The following is a 19863-nucleotide window of genomic DNA, read 5'->3' on the forward strand; positions in this document are numbered from 1 at the left end:
CCTGATTGCACTGCTAGCACTGGACTTTTGCTGATTAGCCAGCTTATGTCAATATTGCTCCCTCTTTTTCTCTCCCAGTAGAATCAAACCTCACAATCTCTCTCAGAGCAGGGCAGGCTCCAAGCTCAGTTTTGCCTCAGTGCGGGGCCTCCATGACTTAGCCTGATGTTTCCAGGACAAGAGCCAGAGTCAAGCCCCACAGTGAGCTTCAGCTGCCAGGCTCGCTCCCTTCCTTTCTTCTCCTCATGGAAATTCCTGCTTCATGAGCTGTCAGTGCTATTTCAAGTTGTTTTCAACAACATTCTCATTTCTTAAATTGATTTGTTTAATCAAACTCTCATTTAAGTGAAAAACTTACTTCTTGAACTCTCTCATACCAGGTTTTTATATTTAATTCTTTAAAATATTTTATAGCAACTTTGTTTAAAACAACTTAACCTTAATCCAAAGCCTATAGCAGACCATGGGGAAATTCCCTATGACTTCATTGAGCTGTGGATCCAGTAAATGGAATTTTTTCAAAAGTAATTTAGCAATTGCTGAGCAAAAGTCTCACTGACTTGGCTTTGTGCTCTTGTGAGCTTAATTGCTTTACAAAATACCCCCTGTGCTTCAATCAGAGGATGAGGAGTTCGCTGACCTTACTTCAGTGAGCCATTCTAGTAAAGGCATCAGGATGACTCACTGGAGTAAAGGTCTGGTGGGGTAAAACATACTAAAAGTAGAATAGATATAAACCTGCATTGACAACAGCTCCCTGTCCTTTGTACATGTCCTGGATTCCCTGGAAATTCGTCTCAGGTTTGTGTTTGGTGAGGTATTTTAATGTCTTTTCATCTGGAAAACCTTGTCAGTAAACCAAAGAAATAAATGTTGTTCAAGACACATTCACATAATACCCAGAACTCTTTCTCGCATGCATCAAGAGCGGCAAAACTGTGCTCTGGACATCAGGTTGGTAATGTTTGTAGCTCTGGATATGTCCAATTTTCCTTTCACATTTGTTTTAGAGTTAGGTACTTATGTTGCTCTTGAAACAGTGTAGAGAGTCTTAGATTTTGTTTGCAATAGATGGGCTCTACAAGAGGACCAAATATCTCTAGATAAAACTGTGAGCATTGTTATGTGCTAATATTACAGGAATTATCACCAATTAGTCCCTCTTCCATCAGCTGTAAAACTATGAGGCTCAAACAGAGTGCAACTGTGAGAGAAAATTAAATGCTGCTAAACAAGTCATAATACTTTGAATCCTGGTATCTGTACTGGGTCATTTGAACGTGCCTTTCTGTTGTGAAAGGTCAAAATATGCACCTTATGCCAGTGAAAATGAATCCATAAACTGTGACAAACTCCAGTTTCTTATATCTTAAAATCTGTGAGTACCTCGAGTGGTGTTTTAAATCTACTAAGCTGCCTGGCCATAGTGTGGGGACAAGTAATGGACAGTTTAGTGAGCTTTAAACCACTGACAGAGAAACATCTGCGGTTCAAAAAATTTTCTGAATGAAGCAACAGACAAAGCAGTGTTACAAAGTTGTACTCTTGTGTTACCTGTCTTTTTTAATATATTATTACTTTGATCTTATTTTCCTGAAAGTGAAAGGACCAAATTTTAAAATCCTGGAATAACTTTAATCAAACAGCCTGGTATCTGCCACAATGCATTTTAGCCTACAGCTCTGCAATACAAAGCTATGCAGAATTCAATGTTAAACAAAGCAGGGAGAAATATGCTTACAGAAGAAAATGAATCATACTTGGAAAGAACATGAGAACTCCTTGTAACAAATATTTTGACAGCTCAGACTTTCTTAACTTGCTTACTTCCTCTTTGAAGCTTTTAGATAACAACACATGGTAAATGGTATTAGCAAACCATGTGTTTGTACAGCAAGCAAAGACCCAAAAGCACTTTAAAAGCGTTAAAAGATTTAGCCTAACTTTACTCTTGGAGGGCAAATAATTATTCATTCCTTTTTTGTGGGTAAAGAAATAGAGACACAGGGCATTGAATTACATTTCTGAAAGTACCAGGAATAGTCTGTGACAAAAATGGAATTAGATCTTCTGTTTTGCATGCGATTTTTAACTGTAGGTCTACCCCCGTTTCCCCCTTCCCAGTCCAAAAAAATTCAGATGTCTTCACTTATATCAAAAAAGGTGTTCTTCAGTGTTTCCTGCTTAGATTTTCAATCATGAAGCAGTAAGATTGTTAACCTTCAAGGTTAAGTGTAATAAAATGGTCTCTGGGAAATTTTGCATATGACATGTTTCTACTTGTACACTCTCTACATCTTGAAACGTATGTGGGATTTTAAGAACCTATGAGCAACTCTGGTGCATGGTCCAGACACGCTGTACCTGACTGGGGAGCCATGGCCTGAAGGCAGGAGCGGTGTTCCTGCAGCCGCCTCACTGCCGCTGCAGGAGGGGAGCGAGCACCAAGCTCAGAGCCCCCTCCAAAACCTGCCCACAGAACGGCTGACACCAGCATCGGCCAATACAACTCAGGAGCTGCACTGAGGTCACCTCTGACAGCTCTTGGAGATGATCTGCTCAAAGCGCGCAGCAGCTAAAAAGCCAACAATGTCCTGGGCATCCCGAGCAAGGATGCTGAGAAGAAGACAAAGGGCATCTTTTTGCCTCTGTATACACCTTAGTGCGCCCTGTCTTGTACACTGCAAGCTCTTCTGGTCTCCACATCTTAGCAAGGACTCACTGGGGTCAGGGAGGGTAAAGAGAGGGTCAGCCAAAGCTGCCGAAGAGAGACTTAAAAGGCTGGGATTGTCCAATTTGATGATAAGATTGGGGGTGTGGAAGGTGTCTCAGTGATATAATTTCATGAAGACACGAAGGTAAGGTGAATGCAGAGCTGTTACGCATCAAACCCTGCAACACCAGAAGTAAGGTGCACTCGGTGAAACTTTAAAGCAGACGGAGTAGTTTAAAATAGGAAGAAGAAAAATGTATCTTGATGTAGTGCAAGTGAACTCTTTTTTGCCACAGACAGCAATGGACACTGAAAATATCAGCAGGTTTAAAAAGGAGAGTAAAAAAAAAAAAAAAATTGGGGACTATAGGTGCATAAGCAGACACAGGGGAAGAGGCAAAGATGCACTCTGCACCCTTCCGTTGTTCCAGCAAGGCAGAAGGTGTCATGACACTGCAATTAGAGGAAACACCGTTCTGCACTTAACACAATGTTACAGCAAAGGTACCAGCACTGGTACAATTATTTTATGTTTTTCCATTACTTACTGGACAACAAAATGGTATTTTAGGTGTTAAATTTAGGAACCTTTGTCCATAGGTTAAGCATGCCAGCTTCAAGAAATCCTGGTGGCAACCAGATGTAACTAACAACAGGGTGGACTCCAGAAGTGAAATCCTGGTGCCCCTGGATGTTTAGCAGTATCTTTGTTCATGTAAAAATTTCCTCCCATATTAGTTACAATTTTTAGACTCCCAAGTTTAATGTTAAAGTTCTTTGTTTACTTAATTTTCCATAGGACAGAAAATATTCTGGTATTTTGTATTTAATTTAAAAAATCATAATGCACCAGTTGTATTGCTTTTATGAGTTAGAAGAATTTGGTTTACCTTCCTACTATCAAGAACAAAATAATTTTGGACATAATGGTGATCGTCTCATTCAGGTGATAGGAGGAAGAGCAGAAAAAAGAATAAATAAAGAAACAGAAGCCGTTTGCAAATAGTTATTTGGCACCGTAGCCAACTGGTAGAGCAGGTTTTTAATAAAAAGGGGCTGAGATGAAAGAGAAAAATCTATGGCATATCAGCATATATGTAGATTAATATATCTGTGTAAAGACATGTAGAACTGTCTAGAAACATGCCCCTGGTAGAAGAGAACCAGGCAGCCAGGATACATTTTACAAATAAATCTCTGAAGAACAACACTGTGTTTATATTCCTGTCATCTTTACAGTATTTCTCAGTATTATCTAAACAAAGCCCTTCAAGTCTTGGTATTATTTAAACAAACCCATTTCTGCTCCTGTGTTCTGCTTTCTAAAAACCTCAGAACAGCCTCACAGGGGCAGCATCAAATTGCTAAAACAGTGAAGAGCGCTGAGCACAGGATAGTGCTTTTTTCTCCAAATATTCCTGTAGAGCAATAGTACATCTGCTCTGGTGACAGCTATTCATGGGAAGAGAGTTGAGTCCCTGTCAAAGTATTGAACTGGGAGACCTGAATACCTATATTAAAGAAGGCTTAAGAGTAGGTGTGAAATACAGGACTATGAAGCAGGCAAGACAGATGAGACACTGATGTGAATTTAGCATTCCAGCAGAACTGAGGAATGACAGAAGGTTATAGGAATTTTGTTTCTATGCTCACTTAATCCTCAGAGTAAATAACAATTTTTCTGTTAAGGTCAGCACCTAAGCATAAAAAATTATGGTCTTTGATTCTTTTTATGCACTGATCACAAGATACTTGTTGTTACCAAGTTGCAATTTAATTTTGAAAATGTAGATGTGCAGGAAGAAAACACGTTATAACCATCTTACCTGATATGCAGCAATGATCAACTGGAGAATATTTCCAGAATCCTTCTGTAGTCGTCCAACAGTAGCTCCAGGAATAAGTTTTGCATAGTTCTGAAAAGATAAAAAAAGAATTTAAAGCACAAAAAAAGACTAAGTGACAAGGAGCTACCATCTGGAAAAAACCCCAAAACTTATTGAAGCCAACTAAAATAAATAGTGACATTTACAAGGACTGTTGTAGACTCAATTACACACATCCGATTGAAAAAGTCCAATGGAGAAGTGCTAATTTCACTGAAAATTAATGAGACATATGTTGCTAAATCACCTCTGTGTACTTCAAGTTTGATACTAGCTGAAAACTAGAGTTTTCAGCTTTAACTTTTCAAATTTAGAAGGAAGATATATTTTGTCAACAGTTGTGTTTTTCTCTAATAAAAATAACCAAAACCAGATTCAGCTGCTCTACTGTTGCTGTACTATTTGAGAGGCTTGGACTCTACGTTCAATAACACCGGTCACATTTTTATTTTTGCAAGCAACTGAGCATCTTGAATTCTGATTCATGAGGTCATGGAAGTTAAGAAGTTTAGATTAAGGGCTACAAGAACTTTGAACAAATGTCCTTAAAAAACTGCTGCTGGTTTATGTTTGGTGTAACACTCCACATGTATCCTGGTGGTCTGTAGCTATAATTGAAAGTATGTTGACTTTATGTTAATAATACAATGCCAACTTAACATTTTATTTCAGTGATAAATTTTTTTTTCTTTTTGTATTAAATTGCATTGTGACACTAACATGACATCTAACAGCTAGATATTAAATATGCTCAATTAAAATTTATCTTGCCTGATTGTTAACTACATGAACTTGTCTTGCTTGTACCCATGCCTTTGGAAAAAGCGTTCATCATTAAAAAAACACCACATTGTAGCTTTCCTTTTCTTTTGCAATTTATCATATCAGTGATGTTATTTTAATTACAAGAAATTCCAGAGTGCTATTAATAAACATGGATAATTTGATACCCTTATATCCCTCTTATATTTTACATTTCACAAACCCCCGTGATTACTTTGCATATTATGCATTGAATACTTATCATTCATTAGATTTCTAAAGTGCTATTGTAAATCAGTGGGATTAACTACATTTTATGTTACAGCTGGTGACTTTGCATTCCTCACTCCTCCTGATTAGTGGACTCTCAAGGATCCTTAGAATATTGAAACTCTGCGTTATGTACATGTGGACCTTTCAGGAGATAATTATAAGAAAAGGTGATAAACCTGGAATTTAAAGTATAGCACCCTTTAATCTGTGGTATGCAAAACAAACAGCAGGGATATACTGTTCTGAAGACTTTGTTTTATCTTTCCTCTTTGAACAAAAATTTTCTCCATGGTGATACAAGGATGACGTTGCAAGCCCAGTCTAAGTGTGTATCTCCAGTCCATTGGTTAAACCGTACCTTTTAGCAAATATTTTTGTTTAACCATTAACAAGGTGAGGCAGACTGATGCTTTTCAAGGGCTATTATTGTAAAACATCAAAAGGACATAGTGGAATTTAGTCTTTTAGCAAATATTCATTAAAAGTTGAACTTCCATTTTATAGTGATACTCTGATTCACGTTAGTGAAATTTGACAATATATTTGAGTTCAGTGGGGTTATGTATAACTTTTAGCAGTGTAAATGATAGAATTTTCATCATAAATAGAATGTCATGACAAATTTATAAAAATAGTTTGAAATTCTTTACAAGTGTGGAGACTGGAGTATTTTTAGTTTAATTTTCAGCAGTGAAATGCAGTCTGAAGAAGCCAATTTTCAAACCATATTCTCCTGTGATATAAACAGAAATATTTTGTCCAAAAAAAGAGCAATTTCTGTTGCAAAATAAATGTTGCTTTGTCAGGATTAAAGAGGGAGTATTTTCACTTATCTAAATTTGAATAAATTTTTAAAGATTTGTGCTTGAAAACAAATAATATCAGCAATAAAAACAACTACTTCATGAAAACTTTTATACCAAAATAGGATTTACACAGTTGGTCAAAACATTATTACTGCAATATTCACAGATGCTTTTTGAGTGAATAGATTTTATAGAATAAAAGCATTCCCTGATGCTTTGGTAAGACTCAGCTGAGATGCAAAAAGTTAGTCATATACAAGTATATTTTAAAACACCTGTGGTTTGGTCTGGTTTTTTTTTTTTGGGGGGGGGGGGGAGATCCTTTTTAGAAAAAATCTCAAATTATCAGGATTTAGTGTAAGAAACATCCTCCCCTCTCTTGCATTGAGTGTCCTTTTAAATGTTTCCATGTGACTGCTTTTAAAGTTCTTGTGGTCAGGGAGAGTATCAGACCCAAATCTTCCCTCTCATTTAGATTGCTGTGCAGCAGCTGTTTGGTTGCATGGAAGGATCAAAACTAACACCAGCTATGTTACAAGCATATATATTCTGTGCTTGTGCAATCCGTAATATCTGTGCATTAGATAATAATACACATACATGTAAGTGGATAAACTGAAAATTCAGTTGAAGAGGATCAAGAATATTAAATGACTGAATTATTTTGGGCTAAATTGTTGGGGATTATACAGGGCTAGAAATATAAAATATGTATTTGACGGTCTGAACACTGCACTTAAGACTAATGGAATCTATCAAGTCTATTTAAAGAGGTGCTTTCTAAGTCCTTACAGTCATTTTAATGTACGTTTGTTCCTAAGAACTGAATTATAAATAGCAATAGTCAGATTTGGGGTCTGATATAATTAGATGCTGAGTTGAAGTAGATTTGATGTGAGATATTTGGGGAGCAGTTTTCCACCTTAAAGGATAATTTGTGAGGGAGATTGCAGAATCTCCATCACTGAGGCTTCTAAAAAGAAGTAAAACAGCAAGACAAGAGTGGTTTAATGGTGGTGCCCGATTGCCAGTTTAGGATCCTCTCCCAGCTCTTCCAGGCTACCTGAGCACTGCCCTTAACAGAAGAATAACTGGTGTTGTCTTGCTTTGTTTTTTTCACATTTTTAAGTATGGATACCTGGTTATTTACATTTATATTAAAAATTTGAATTACACAAATGAAAGCATGACACTATTGTCCTGTTTGCAGGTCCTACATATACTCTTGAAAGTATATTGTAGTGTGGAAAAACTGCACTGTGAGACTTACATACAACCTTTGTATTTGCTTTGACTGATTTTTCCACATCACCCACAGGACAGAAAGCAGACCATAACAGCTATAGCTATCCAAATACGTGACAGAAAGCAGTATTAAAAGATGAAAGCAGCAAATAGAATATATGGAATGGGATTACTGTATACCCTACAAGATAGAAAATAGTTGCACTTTTTTTTTTCCTAACAAAGAAAGTATCGAGAACAAACCATTCCCCAGTTAGGTTAACAATGGCTTGCATTTTCTGTTAGCTATAAATCTTCGTTTGGTATTCCCAGTGAACAAAGGGTGCCACTTGATAACTTTGATGCTGTATAAGACTAACACAGGGATACTGAAATAGAATCCCCCTGATAAGAACACTGTTGGCCAACTCTGAGGGTGACCATCGGCAGTTTCCAAGGAAAAATATAATGCCATCAGTAAGAGAAAAGTTTCTTGAGACAAAATAAGGCTCTGTAAATCAAAGAGATACTTCCAAACTACCTCCTAGAACAGTCCTTATTCAGGCAGCTCCTCTTAAAATCAGGGAAAATATTTCACTTGTCATTAATTGGGCCCCTATTAAGAAATTGTTGAGCAATAATAAGATGTTTTAAAAGTTTTAAATGTACACATTTTACTTAATCTATGCTGTGACTATAGAACCCCACTGCATTTGTGATTGACTTCTGCTATTGTTGATCTAAATTTTCATGCTTCACCTCAGTATTCAATAGTCTTTAAAAAGGCAGTCAGTGCTCCAAGATGCAGAGCATTTCCTCCCTTGTCAAGACTGCAATCTGAGAATCAGTTTATGAAAGATGTGACTTTTGTAACTTTTGTCAAACACCTGGAGTATTAGTCTTACTCACTGTAACATGGAACCTTTTTCCCTACCCTTTCTTTCCTATTTTCTATGTGTTTAGCACACCAGAGGAGCACCTTTCTTTTCATTCCTTTACTTTTGGCTTTTATTGAAGAACGTTGTGCAAAGGTTTTTCTTTTCGAAAGCAAAGCTTATTGTATCAGCAGGATGACCCTTACTGACTCCCTTTCAACCAACGTAAAAAAATCTGGAGGCACAATTTCTCTCCCCTTGTCCCCCTCCATGCAGCAGTATGCGGCCAGGCAGCCAAGCTTAGGCTGCAAAAGCCCTTATTATCCTCAGTGAATTCTTATCTAGAATTCCTTTTTGCATGTAAAGATTTCTTCCCAGCAGTGGGACTGGACAGAAAAAGAAATAAGAATTGCCAATATCCTTCTTATTTTATCTTAGAAGACTTTTGCTCACACATTCACTGCAAAAAGCAGGTAAGCAGATGTTGGTGGCTCTGCATCAGCTCACAGCTGGAATATCCAACAGGCCAAAAGCAGCCCGGGGCTTCAGGAGGGCTTATATGTGGGGAGGCTGAAAACAGGTGCCTGCACAGATGACTGGTGAAGCTGTAGGTATGAATGATATTTAATTTATTAAAAATATGGATTTTGCATATCCATAGCCACTGCTCCTCTGATCTTCCCTCTGTCTTGGCTCCCATTTCACATGACATGACTTCACAGAGCAGGAAATTACATCACAGGACAGGATTCTGTAAGTCCTAATGGCAAAAATTCCTGTAATGTTTTTTCCTCAGTAGACATGAGGAACAATACATGAGGGAAGATAACTTTGTCCATCATGTTTTGTATTTTGAATCTTGCTGCTAATTTCCTATTTGTCTCATTGGAAAGAGACACAGAAACAAAGAAAAATTAATAAACCTCTCAGGTCAGCTGAAAAAAAAAACACATGATCTCAGACTTGAGCATGAAGACAACTGTATTTTTGAGAATGTATTCTTGTCTTATAAAAGTAAGAAAAGGCTCAACTGTCCTCTATAAAATACAAAAAGCTAATCATAATGATTACACTGAATAGTTTAACAATGCTTAGTTTGATAATCCTTGACTTAAAAAATTAGTGTGATTCAACTTGAAATCCAATTTAAGAGTTATCTAGGAACATCAAAATCAATACATGAAGAAGCACTTCCTAAGTAAAAGAAACATCATCTGATAAACAATTTCCTAGCTATTTTTATTACATAAGTATCTTGCAGAATTGAGTGCTTAGTACTAGAACTACTGTATCAGTTGTGAAAAAGGGTGAACTTTAAAACAAATACTGGCGAACTGAACATTTTAGTTTGCTTACCTCATATATGTGAACTTGCTCGTTTGTTACAGCAAAAATTAATAGAACATTGTTTTGCACAAGTTTGTCAATTAATTGTCCAATTGTGGGATACTCCTGCAAACAAATGGAAGAGTGCTGCTTCAATCTGTTTTTCATGTGCATCCAGTTGCTAATTATCTCCCAAGAAACACACATTCAAATGATCATAATTAACACTGTATTCTCTGTATAGTATAAACTATAATTAAGCACTACATGTATAAAAAATAAACGAGAGTGTATATAATTTACTGGCGTTGTGTTTAAAGAAACCCCTCTGAGAAAAGTACAGTGCCAGCCTCCATACTGGGACACTTGATTCAGTAGCATCTGTGATATCTATATAACCCAAGAATAACACTACATCAGAGTAACAGCGCATTTGTCTTACACTGAACACCATAGTGCATATATTCAGTATTTTTGAAGACTGAATCTTAAGCTGGTAAATTCTCCTACATGAACAGTGTCCTAAAAATTCCCGAACTCCTCCTGAATTCACACCCTTACAGGGAACACGATTAATGTGAATTTTGCCTTCCCTGCAGAAGGAAATACTAGTCAGTCTAATTCCATGTGTTTTCTGGGTAGCAGGAATAATATTTGTGCTTTCTTTTTTTCCTAGTTATCATCTATCTTAACTCCATACAAAACACACTGTTCTCTTTTTACTGCAATGTGCAATTACAGATAAAATAGATTACATTAAATATCTGGATTCCCCAGCTTCAACACACTTCAATGATAAAAGTATACTTCCATTCATTTTCTGAGTTGCTCATCTTAGTCTTTAAATTTCCAGAATGCAAGAGCTGTACAAAATTCATAGTAAATTACCAGAACAGTTGACATGGAATATTCATTATTGTGGTCCAAATGACAGTTTCCATCATTAGGAATAACAATCCCTGCCAGTTTACTGTCCATCCCAAAATGGGAATCAGCATCACTCACAAACACCAGCAAATGTAGAGAATCATTCCTCCATCCAATTTTTTCCTGTCATTTAAAATACATTAGTTTAGCAGGCTGTATTGCACTCACAATATAGAAAAGCAACAAAAGATTTGGAGCACGGCACCTCAAAATAAATTAAGATAATCATTTTCAAGGGAGTGTCAAAAACATAACAACATCTCTTAAGGGATGATGTTCATTCCATTGTCTTTGGCTAACATTTTGTCTCCCCATTCCTGTGTTAAATAACATGGACTGACCATGTTCATGTCAGTCTGCTTACTACTCCAAACATAGTTAATCCAAAATATTTAAAGAAAAAACAATCAAGAACACAGACCCAGTAATTATACAATTGTTTTGTTTTTTATCTCTGGCAATTAAAAAGAAACACTGAAATATTGCAATATGCATGTTCCACTTGATACAGCCAAAAGTATTTTCACACAAATCTAATGAGGGTCTTGGACTACATTAAAAAAAAATCTTGAAAAATAATGATCTGCTGCTTTGAAATGTAACCATATAATACCAGAAGTGGCAATATACAGAATAATTAATATTTTACCTAGAAGTTTCAATTACCTTGCAAACAGCTGCCTGCATAATTGCATCGAATCCTCCCTCTGGCGTGTCTATATTAGCAGAGATTCGCTGTCCTTTCACAATTTCATTGAATTTTTCAGCATCATTTGTTAATGGCAAAACATGTTTGTATCCAAAGGTGGGTAAGCACTCATATGGTACACTTCTGCAAGATAAGTGAGACAGTTTATGGATAATACAGCGTGAGAAATCACTTCAGTGGCTACTTTGCAGGCCTGTCTGGATTAGGTTTTGGTCATGTATCTCTCTTCTGTGTCTGGGATTGATTATCTTAGTTTTTCACTAGATCTATGAGCATCCAGTAAGATGGGCAAAGTGAACAGGTCTGCATAAAGTCTGGGAAATGCCTCCTAGAGCAGAATAATTCATCCAGTTACTGACATACAGGCCTTGCCGTGCTCCAGGCTGTGCCTTGTTTTCATACTCAGAAGCACATTAGGATCTGTCGTCCCTCAACGGCATTCAGAGAGCACCACCAAGCTGCTGCAGTCCTGCTTCAGGCTGCAGAGCACGGCGTCTCCTCCACGTAGGTTAGGGAAGGGCTAGGGCAGCATGGGTTTGGGGGATACTGTTAGACTTTAAGGGGCAAAAACAAAACAAAACAAAACAAAAAACCCCACCACAAAACACAAACGAAAAACCCAACCAAATAAACAAACAAACAAATAAAACCCAACAAGAAAACAACATTGATGGGTAAAGGAAACTGCTATTCTGCTCTGGATTTGAGTTCACAACTACTTAGTATAGCAATGTCATAAAATTCTTATATGGATGTGTATTCTAGAAAATTAAAGAAAAATACATAATTACTCTGCATACTTGGTTGTTAACCCATTAAGCACATTTGTAACTAGTAGCAAAAGCTAAAAAGCAGAATTTCTCCCAGATTCCTCTCTCCAAATATCATAAGACCGAACAGAATAATGATCAGAGTGTGAAACTAAAAGAAACAAATCTTTTTTCTCAAACTGACTCATTTACAACTGGAAGAGGGCAGAGGTTCCAGTGAGACTGCTGAATCAAATTTTATCCTAAAGATTAATGTTATGACTTAATGTTGGCATGCGAACAGATGTAGGTATTTTCCCTGATTACCTGCAAGGGTTGTTTATTTCTGCAGCTGTAGTTTTGATAAATGGTGAAACTGGTTTTTCAACAAAAGATCCAAACCCCAGTCTAAAGTTGCTTGTCAGTTTTGACATTTCTTTAGAAAGAGTTGAACCCAGTTCTTTGATTGTATTCAGATCATCATCCATGGAGGCTGAAAGATCCATGAGGTAATAGAGATCAATTGGATAATCTTCGGTTTGGTGAACCTTGATCTGTATTGTTTCTTCATGTCCTATTAAGGTCATGGGAATACAGGATACGTTAGCACTTCTGCACATAAGTTAGGAGCAATGCCAATTTCTTCATAAACTTACATATATGGTGAAAGTTATCTAGTATTTTAAACCACCAGTAGAATTAATAAAATAACTTCAAAAATTCTCTGTCAGCAAAAAACGCAAACGGGGATCTGAAAAATTTAAAGCAATTCTAGTGTTTTTTCTAAACTGTTCTTCAGTGAAGCCATAAGCATAGATTTACAACTGATTGCTGTAATTTGAAAAAATATGAGAATATCACTTCAGCAGTATAGAGCTTTAGATGATTTTTTATATGAAGCTAATTAAAACTATAGGTAGCACTTATGGGACATACCAGGTACTTTAGAAAGTTAAAGAAAACCAAAGTGTACACACAGGTTTTATTTTCTGTACCAAACCTTTATGACCTAACTGGCTGTCTCTTATATTTCTTTATTTCAAACTTTCTCCAGGAGGAATTCACATCTCCAGGACCCCAAAGCAGGTCTGGAGTTTTTCCATAAATATCACTGGTACATTGTAAATCCTCAAAGCAAGATTTTATGCTGCCTCTGAGATATGCTGTTTACCAGACCTGTGGAGGAGAGACACTGGAGCAGGGCTGGGGAGGTGGGGGGGATTTCCAATCTTTCTCTGTCACCTCAATGGCAAGAGAATGAAACAACTAAAAAAATAGAACTTCTGAAAGTATTTTGAACTCAATTGAACCTAGTTCTCATCTGATGAGTCAACAGATAATTTTAGCCTCAACACAGGTTTTTTATCTTTATTCTATCATGATTTTCTTTAGACCATTCAGGCTGAGAAACTTCAATATATCACAATGGCTGAAAAAAAATATCCCACATCTATGAACTGAGTGACTTACCTGGTCGAAGCCTGAGAGTTAATTTTTGAGGAGAAATTTGTGTGACATCAGAATTGTTTTTCTGGGTCGCTACAGTTAGAGGCTTGTTTCTGTGAATTTCTACTTCTGAAATGGGAAATTCAATCAAATCCAACTGGCATCCTTTTGACAATAAGCTTTCTGGGGTATCACACCTCCCATGAATTCCATCTGAGTCTGTGTAATTCTAAAGCAAACAGTTTAAAGAATGGATGAATTAAATGTATTTACTGACCAGCTACAAGCACCTGTCTGACAAAAGGTCAATCTAATGCAGGAAACAAAAACAAAGGTTCAAGTTAGTGCAAACTAGTGCAGAAAGAGATCTAGGTGGCACAGAAATCTAAATTTGCCCTTCATGGATCATGTCACACGGGTGTATAATTAATGTAACTTACACCGATTTGGTATCCTGAGAGAAACTGCTCTATTGTTGGGGAATGGGAATTGTGCCACTCACTGCATTTGGATTCTTGCAGTACTGGGAATGATAACACAAAGGCCTTATGAGTCCCTGGTTTTTCTATTACAGGATTATGATGCAAATTCATTAGTCTTTCCCAAACAGTTTTGAACTGCTGATGGAATAACATCATTTAATAACAGTAGAGGTCTCACAGATAATAAACTCCTATAAATTTTGTGGCAAACTGACAGTGAGGTAGCCAGTGTTCACTGATTTTTTCTGACCTACCCTTTCTCCTCAACACTCATTTAGCAGGCTCACTGAAGCAGGTAGCAAGCCCTTGTTGCTCTGCCTGGTGCCCAACAAGCACCGCAGCCTCCCTCCCTCGCTCCCCAGTGCCGGTGGGGTGGCCGGCATGCCCACGTCTGTCTGGTTACGTTTGGCCCAGTGTCCTACTTGACCTTCTCCCATCCAGAGGAAATCACAAGCCTGTCAATATCAGTTGGATAGCTTGTAGTTTATTTCTGTTACTCATTTCAAAGCACTTGGTATGCATTCCTTTCCACAACACTGCTGCAGGGTAGGTACTATCCCCGCGTAGCTGTGTAGTTAATGGTTAGTTTTACAAAGAGACTTCTGTGCCTTGTTACCATTTCCTAGAGCTATGTCAAGAGTTTAGATCCTTCAAACCAGTCAGCTGCCTCTTGAACTGGAAACTGCTCTGGCCTGAAAGACCTTTTGACAAAAAACTGGGCAATGCCCGGCACAACTGACAACAAAACATTCAATTCCCGACTGATGGTCATGGGCCCATACCATGGGGCTTCTTTTTTCTCCTGGATGTAGGCAAGCAACCCAGGGCTCAACCATTAAGCCACAAATATTCTTTGAATTCAGTCACTGAAAAACTTTCCAACCAAAGCAAAACAAATTTACTTTAAACCTATTAAAACCAGAACTGGGATCCTTCTTTTGACCAAAATGTCACCCTTCGTGCCTGAAAATTATCAGGGATCTTATATTTTGGTGGAAGCAATGTTAAAACACATGATAGGAACAGTGATTAATTATTCTTCAGACCAAATCTGATCAGGCAAAACTCTAGTCAACTGCTTCTTGAATACAGTGCACATAAAAATCATGTACCATTATAAAACTTTCACAGGGAGATCCATATCATCTCCTTTAGTTACACACTTCAAGTCGCTGGCTTTTCAAAGCAAGTGTGAAAAAGAAAACTCATATTTCAAATACAATTACAAGTTGTGTTTTTATCCTACAGAAAACAGTGGTTTCTTTGGAGGCACTTGTGTTTACTCTGACACTAAAGCTCCTACATCTTTTGCACTCTTAATGTGTTGTTCTCTGTCAAACTAATGAACGAGCCTGCGGACAAAGAAAAAAATCATGTTTACTACTCTGAAGTTTTCAACAGTTCCACAGGGTTTTTTTCTTTAAATCAATAAACTGTGTTTCATTTTTGTTTTCTAAAAATACATGGCATTAGCCAAAATTATGTGATCAAATTTCATTTCAAGAAAATCCCTCTTTGGTTGTTAAATACAAACATAAAAACTACTATAAACACACTGGTGTGGGTGAGGTTTTTTCCCCATGGTAGCATTACTTGCAAACTGCCATATTACTTTTAGCAAACTTATTTTCTAAAAAAGTGCTGTTTGGTCTTTGTCAGCTATTGCATAAATCAGTATGTTAGTCCCATCATAGGTATCATTTTGCTATTCAGAAAAGCAAGACATACTTTTAACAGCAAAGGTGTAAATCAGAAACTATCAGGAAAAAAACTTATTATTACTGGCAAATTTTTAATTGTGATAAGTGATTATATTGCTAACATTAATGAACTAAGACCTAGAAAATTTACTGTGAAATAAGGAGATATTATTTATCACCATTTGCTGGTGAAGTTTTTAAAAACGGAGATGTTAAATGACTTGCTTGGGGTTACCCAGAAAGTCGGCAACAGATATACAGGAAACAAATCTAGATTTTTTTTTTTTAACCCAATGTTTTAGTCAAAACACTTACACCTATATCATACCAATTATAAAACTGACACTACCATCATACTTAATATCAACCACGGAGTAATCTTTTGTATATGCAGACTGACTGGAGCACCTTCTGTTTACACTGTCTGGCTTGGCATGTAATATATAAGATGCAGTCTCGTCTCTGACTTGATGTCTGGTGCTTCATCGTCAGCACTGTGGGTGAATCAGCCCCGAGGCTGATTACCTGAGCCCCTCTAATACCACTTTTATTTCTGTTTATATTTATATATTTTTAGATGAGGAAAAAAAAACAACAAAGTGATAAGGTGGAAAAAAAACAAAACCAAAACCAAACAAAACAACAACAAAACAAAACAACAAAAACCCACAATAATGAATAATAGACCATAAAGTCTAGATTGAATTCCACTTGTGATCCCCAGGAAGGCTTCAATAAGTGCTGCATGTATTACAAAACCACAGGTTGACCCAATTAAGTCAATACTTTATCATGCAGAGTTACTACAAACATTTCAAGTCTTACTTTGAAATTTTTTGTATCATTTACTCTACCTCTTGAAAACACCAAGCGCAGTGTGGTCCAGAAAGCAAACAATCTTCACAAGTCACTACGCTTTCCTGAGAACAAGTCCCTAAATTTAAATCCAAGAAGATAAAAGTCTATTAATAATGTATTTAATCATTCAATTTATGAAGAATCTTGTCATTTAGAGAATGTGGGAGGTGAAAAATGCACATATTTAGCCATATTTAGGATTACTGATAAAATTCCTGCATAATGGTATTTTTGCTGGTAGAAGATTAACTCTCTAATAAAAATTTTAAAATCACAATTGCTGGCAATTAACATACTTACTTTTGCATGCTTTATGGATGTCATTCAGTGACAACATTACTTGTTTTCTCCAGTGCACCTGATAAAGTCTTACATGTGCTTCTGGTATGGTGCAGGTAAAACATTTCCAACACAACCAGGGATATTAAAAGAACAGATTTATGTTCACTCTATACGTTTAAATTGCTTCATTCAGGTCTGTAGATACTTTATCTGATTTTAATTTATTATACAAGTACCAGTGAAACACTCAGTCAGATGTATAATATTAAGTTTCTCTGTGGATCAAACAATGATTAGTATAACTAAAATTGCTCAAATGGCCATCTCTTTCATATGTGTTGTGCTATATAATGACCACATAAATCTCAGATGAATTTGCAGGGTAGCCCTACAGCAGTCTGTCAAAAAAAAAAAAAAAAAGTCATTAAACAGAAAAGAATGATTAAATACAGAAGCCAGAAAGCTATTTTGTATCAACTTCAATTAAGAAACAGTGCAAAAATGGTTTTGAAATGGATCTCCCTACCCCTGAGCCTTACCTTGCACATAGTTATTTCTTTGCAGAAATAGGAAACAGAGGCAAAGCAATTCAATCCCCATTCGTTTTCAGTGCTGGCTGCGTGACAAAAAAATATTAGCATGTTAATTATCGTCCGTGTAAAGGTAGAATGTCGTAAAACACATACATTCCTGGAGGATATGTTTTCAGATGTCACCTACACTGGATTGCGAGGAAACTTCAACCCTACTGAGACAGATCATAAATAAAAGTGAAAACAAGGGCTACCTGAGCAGGTAAAGCGGACAAGCTGTACATAAAGTAACATGAACATGGTTATCACTTCCTTGTTTTCCTGGACTCCTTATAAGGTATAAGGGGAAAATTCATTCAGGTGAAGATTTCTGTCAATCCCAGTCACTCTGGGTCCTAGAGAAACCCAGCCAAAAGAACGCATTTTCATGTGTACAGCAATTCTTAAAAGGCTCCTCTAAAATAATGCCTTTAATTGTTCCCTGAGGGAGTGCATTAGGTAGATGGATTATTAGAATTACCAAGTGAGTATACCTGGAGAGATGTAAAAATCCCATTTTTTCAGATTTCCTGATGTAGAGGGTAACTTGTAAAGGCAACTGTGAAAAAAAAAAAAAAGCAATCACTTATTATATTTGAGGACCTGGCTTCAGTAGTTCAAAATACAGAGTACATTTTTTTTATTAACATTGCAAATTGAAAAGGAAATCAAAATGCTGCAGTTGTGGATTTTTTAAATATGTAGAAGTAGGAATAATAGCATTCCCAGTTCTGCAACTGACTTGGAAAAAAAACTCATGTAAGCTTGACTCTGCATAATAAGTGGCCAAATATTCTACAGCACAAATACAACAATATAACAAGTTACTGCTATCTCTTCCCCCCCAGCCCACCAACCTGGAATGCAGGCAAAATATGGATTTCTTACAACCTTATTAAAAGGAAATAAAATTTCTGATTTGTAGATTTCATCTCTTCACATTTTTTCTGCTTTGCTATTGTCTGTTTTGAAAATCATTTGTTCAGGACAAGCCCTCTCTTATCACAAGGGCTTGCAACAGACTCTACACAGTGCAGCATAAAATTATAATTTTATCAGTAGTGTTGCTGGCCTGAAAATATACATCCTTTTCTTCTACGGTCAGAAATCCTACTAAAATTAGCTCATAAGGACTAGGTTGCTCTCACCAAGAGAACTGGCAGGATCAGACCTCCCTTTTCTGACTGGTGGTAGCTGCAAACTTGGGGCAGGATGTGATGGTAGGGATGGGTCTATACTAGTTAAACTCAACATGCCTGGAAACATTCCTGGGCTTTGCAGCCAACTGGCACAGAAAGACCAGAGTTTATGCTTGCAAATTGCCTATTGGGACCATTCAAGCAACCAAACTGTGCCCAGAAATTGTTTGCAGAGAATGTTAATTGGAAGAGGTCAAATTCATGCCAGGGAGCATTTTAACAGTTTAATAGCATAGACAGTCTCATTCTAGTGCCTGGAAATATTCCCAGGCACATCCGATTTTACTAGTATTTACACAGTCTATGGGTAGTTTCATAGCAGCTCAAGCTGCATTACGTCAAGCCTACCTTTGCTCTGCCCTTGTGTTCCCTCCCCTTTGCTCCTTCCAGTGCTCATGTCCAAACAAACACTGAGCTGATTCAAACTCACTCAGTTGAAATCCAATCACCTTCTGTGGAGAAGGTGGGGATCTCTACTTTTCACCTGGGTGGGTCCCTTGAACTGTGTGGCTGCCCACTCCAGAGCGAGTGCCTGGGTCATGGGAGGGAGCAGAAAAGACAGGCACAAGGTGGGAATATGTTAGGCTGAATTTAGCCCAATTTAGGTTGTTATAGAACCTATCTTAACATTTTTGTCTCCTTCAACTGCTTTCTATACCTTGGAGTGTCCTTTGTAAGGCACTTGTTCAGCTACAGCAATTTCCTGTGGCATGAAGAAAGCACCAATTAGATTATGTTCCCTCAGCTGGTAAAGATGAAACTCTGAGGACACTGCAACTACACAAGGTCAAAAAGAAGTGGAGTCAACTGAAAATGTTTGCTCATACTAAGAAAAAAATCCTCCTGTAAATGCCATCCAAAACATCTTATTTCCCTGTTTCTAATTTACATTTGTGTACGTGTCCTTTAATATTGTTGCTATGTCTACAGCCTTGCAGAGCTCCAAAACCCAGTCCTTTTTCTTTCAACATAGAAGGTCACTTTGTAGCTCTTACTAGCCCCTCGTAATACAACAACACATCAAATAGTGTGCTCAAAGGACTTGGTAGCAGTACTTCAGCCACCAAAAGGTAC

The 19863-nt window shown here is 37.1% G+C and overlaps 1 protein-coding gene across 1 annotated transcript in view; it reads right to left on the reverse strand.

Moving 5' to 3' along the window:
* Nucleotides 1-19863, reverse strand: part of ITGB6 (integrin subunit beta 6) — a 51020-nt gene that overhangs the window by 17395 nt on the left and 13762 nt on the right. Inside the window, exons 2-10 of the mRNA XM_042784317.1 lie at nt 18085-18149; nt 17558-17634; nt 16733-16812; nt 13721-13925; nt 12578-12824; nt 11459-11624; nt 10754-10915; nt 9896-9991; nt 4540-4629 (exon numbers count right to left, since the gene is read on the reverse strand). Coding sequence (XP_042640251.1) covers nt 4540-4629; nt 9896-9991; nt 10754-10915; nt 11459-11624; nt 12578-12824; nt 13721-13925; nt 16733-16812; nt 17558-17618 — 1107 coding nt within the window. The 5' untranslated portion in view covers nt 17619-17634; nt 18085-18149. The remainder of the gene's footprint in view (nt 1-4539; nt 4630-9895; nt 9992-10753; nt 10916-11458; nt 11625-12577; nt 12825-13720; nt 13926-16732; nt 16813-17557; nt 17635-18084; nt 18150-19863) is intronic.

This window comes from Tyto alba, unplaced genomic scaffold (assembly GCF_018691265.1).
Source record: "Tyto alba isolate M040663 unplaced genomic scaffold, T.alba_DEE_v4.0 Super-Scaffold_7, whole genome shotgun sequence".
Classification (NCBI taxonomy): Eukaryota; Metazoa; Chordata; class Aves; order Strigiformes; family Tytonidae; genus Tyto; species Tyto alba.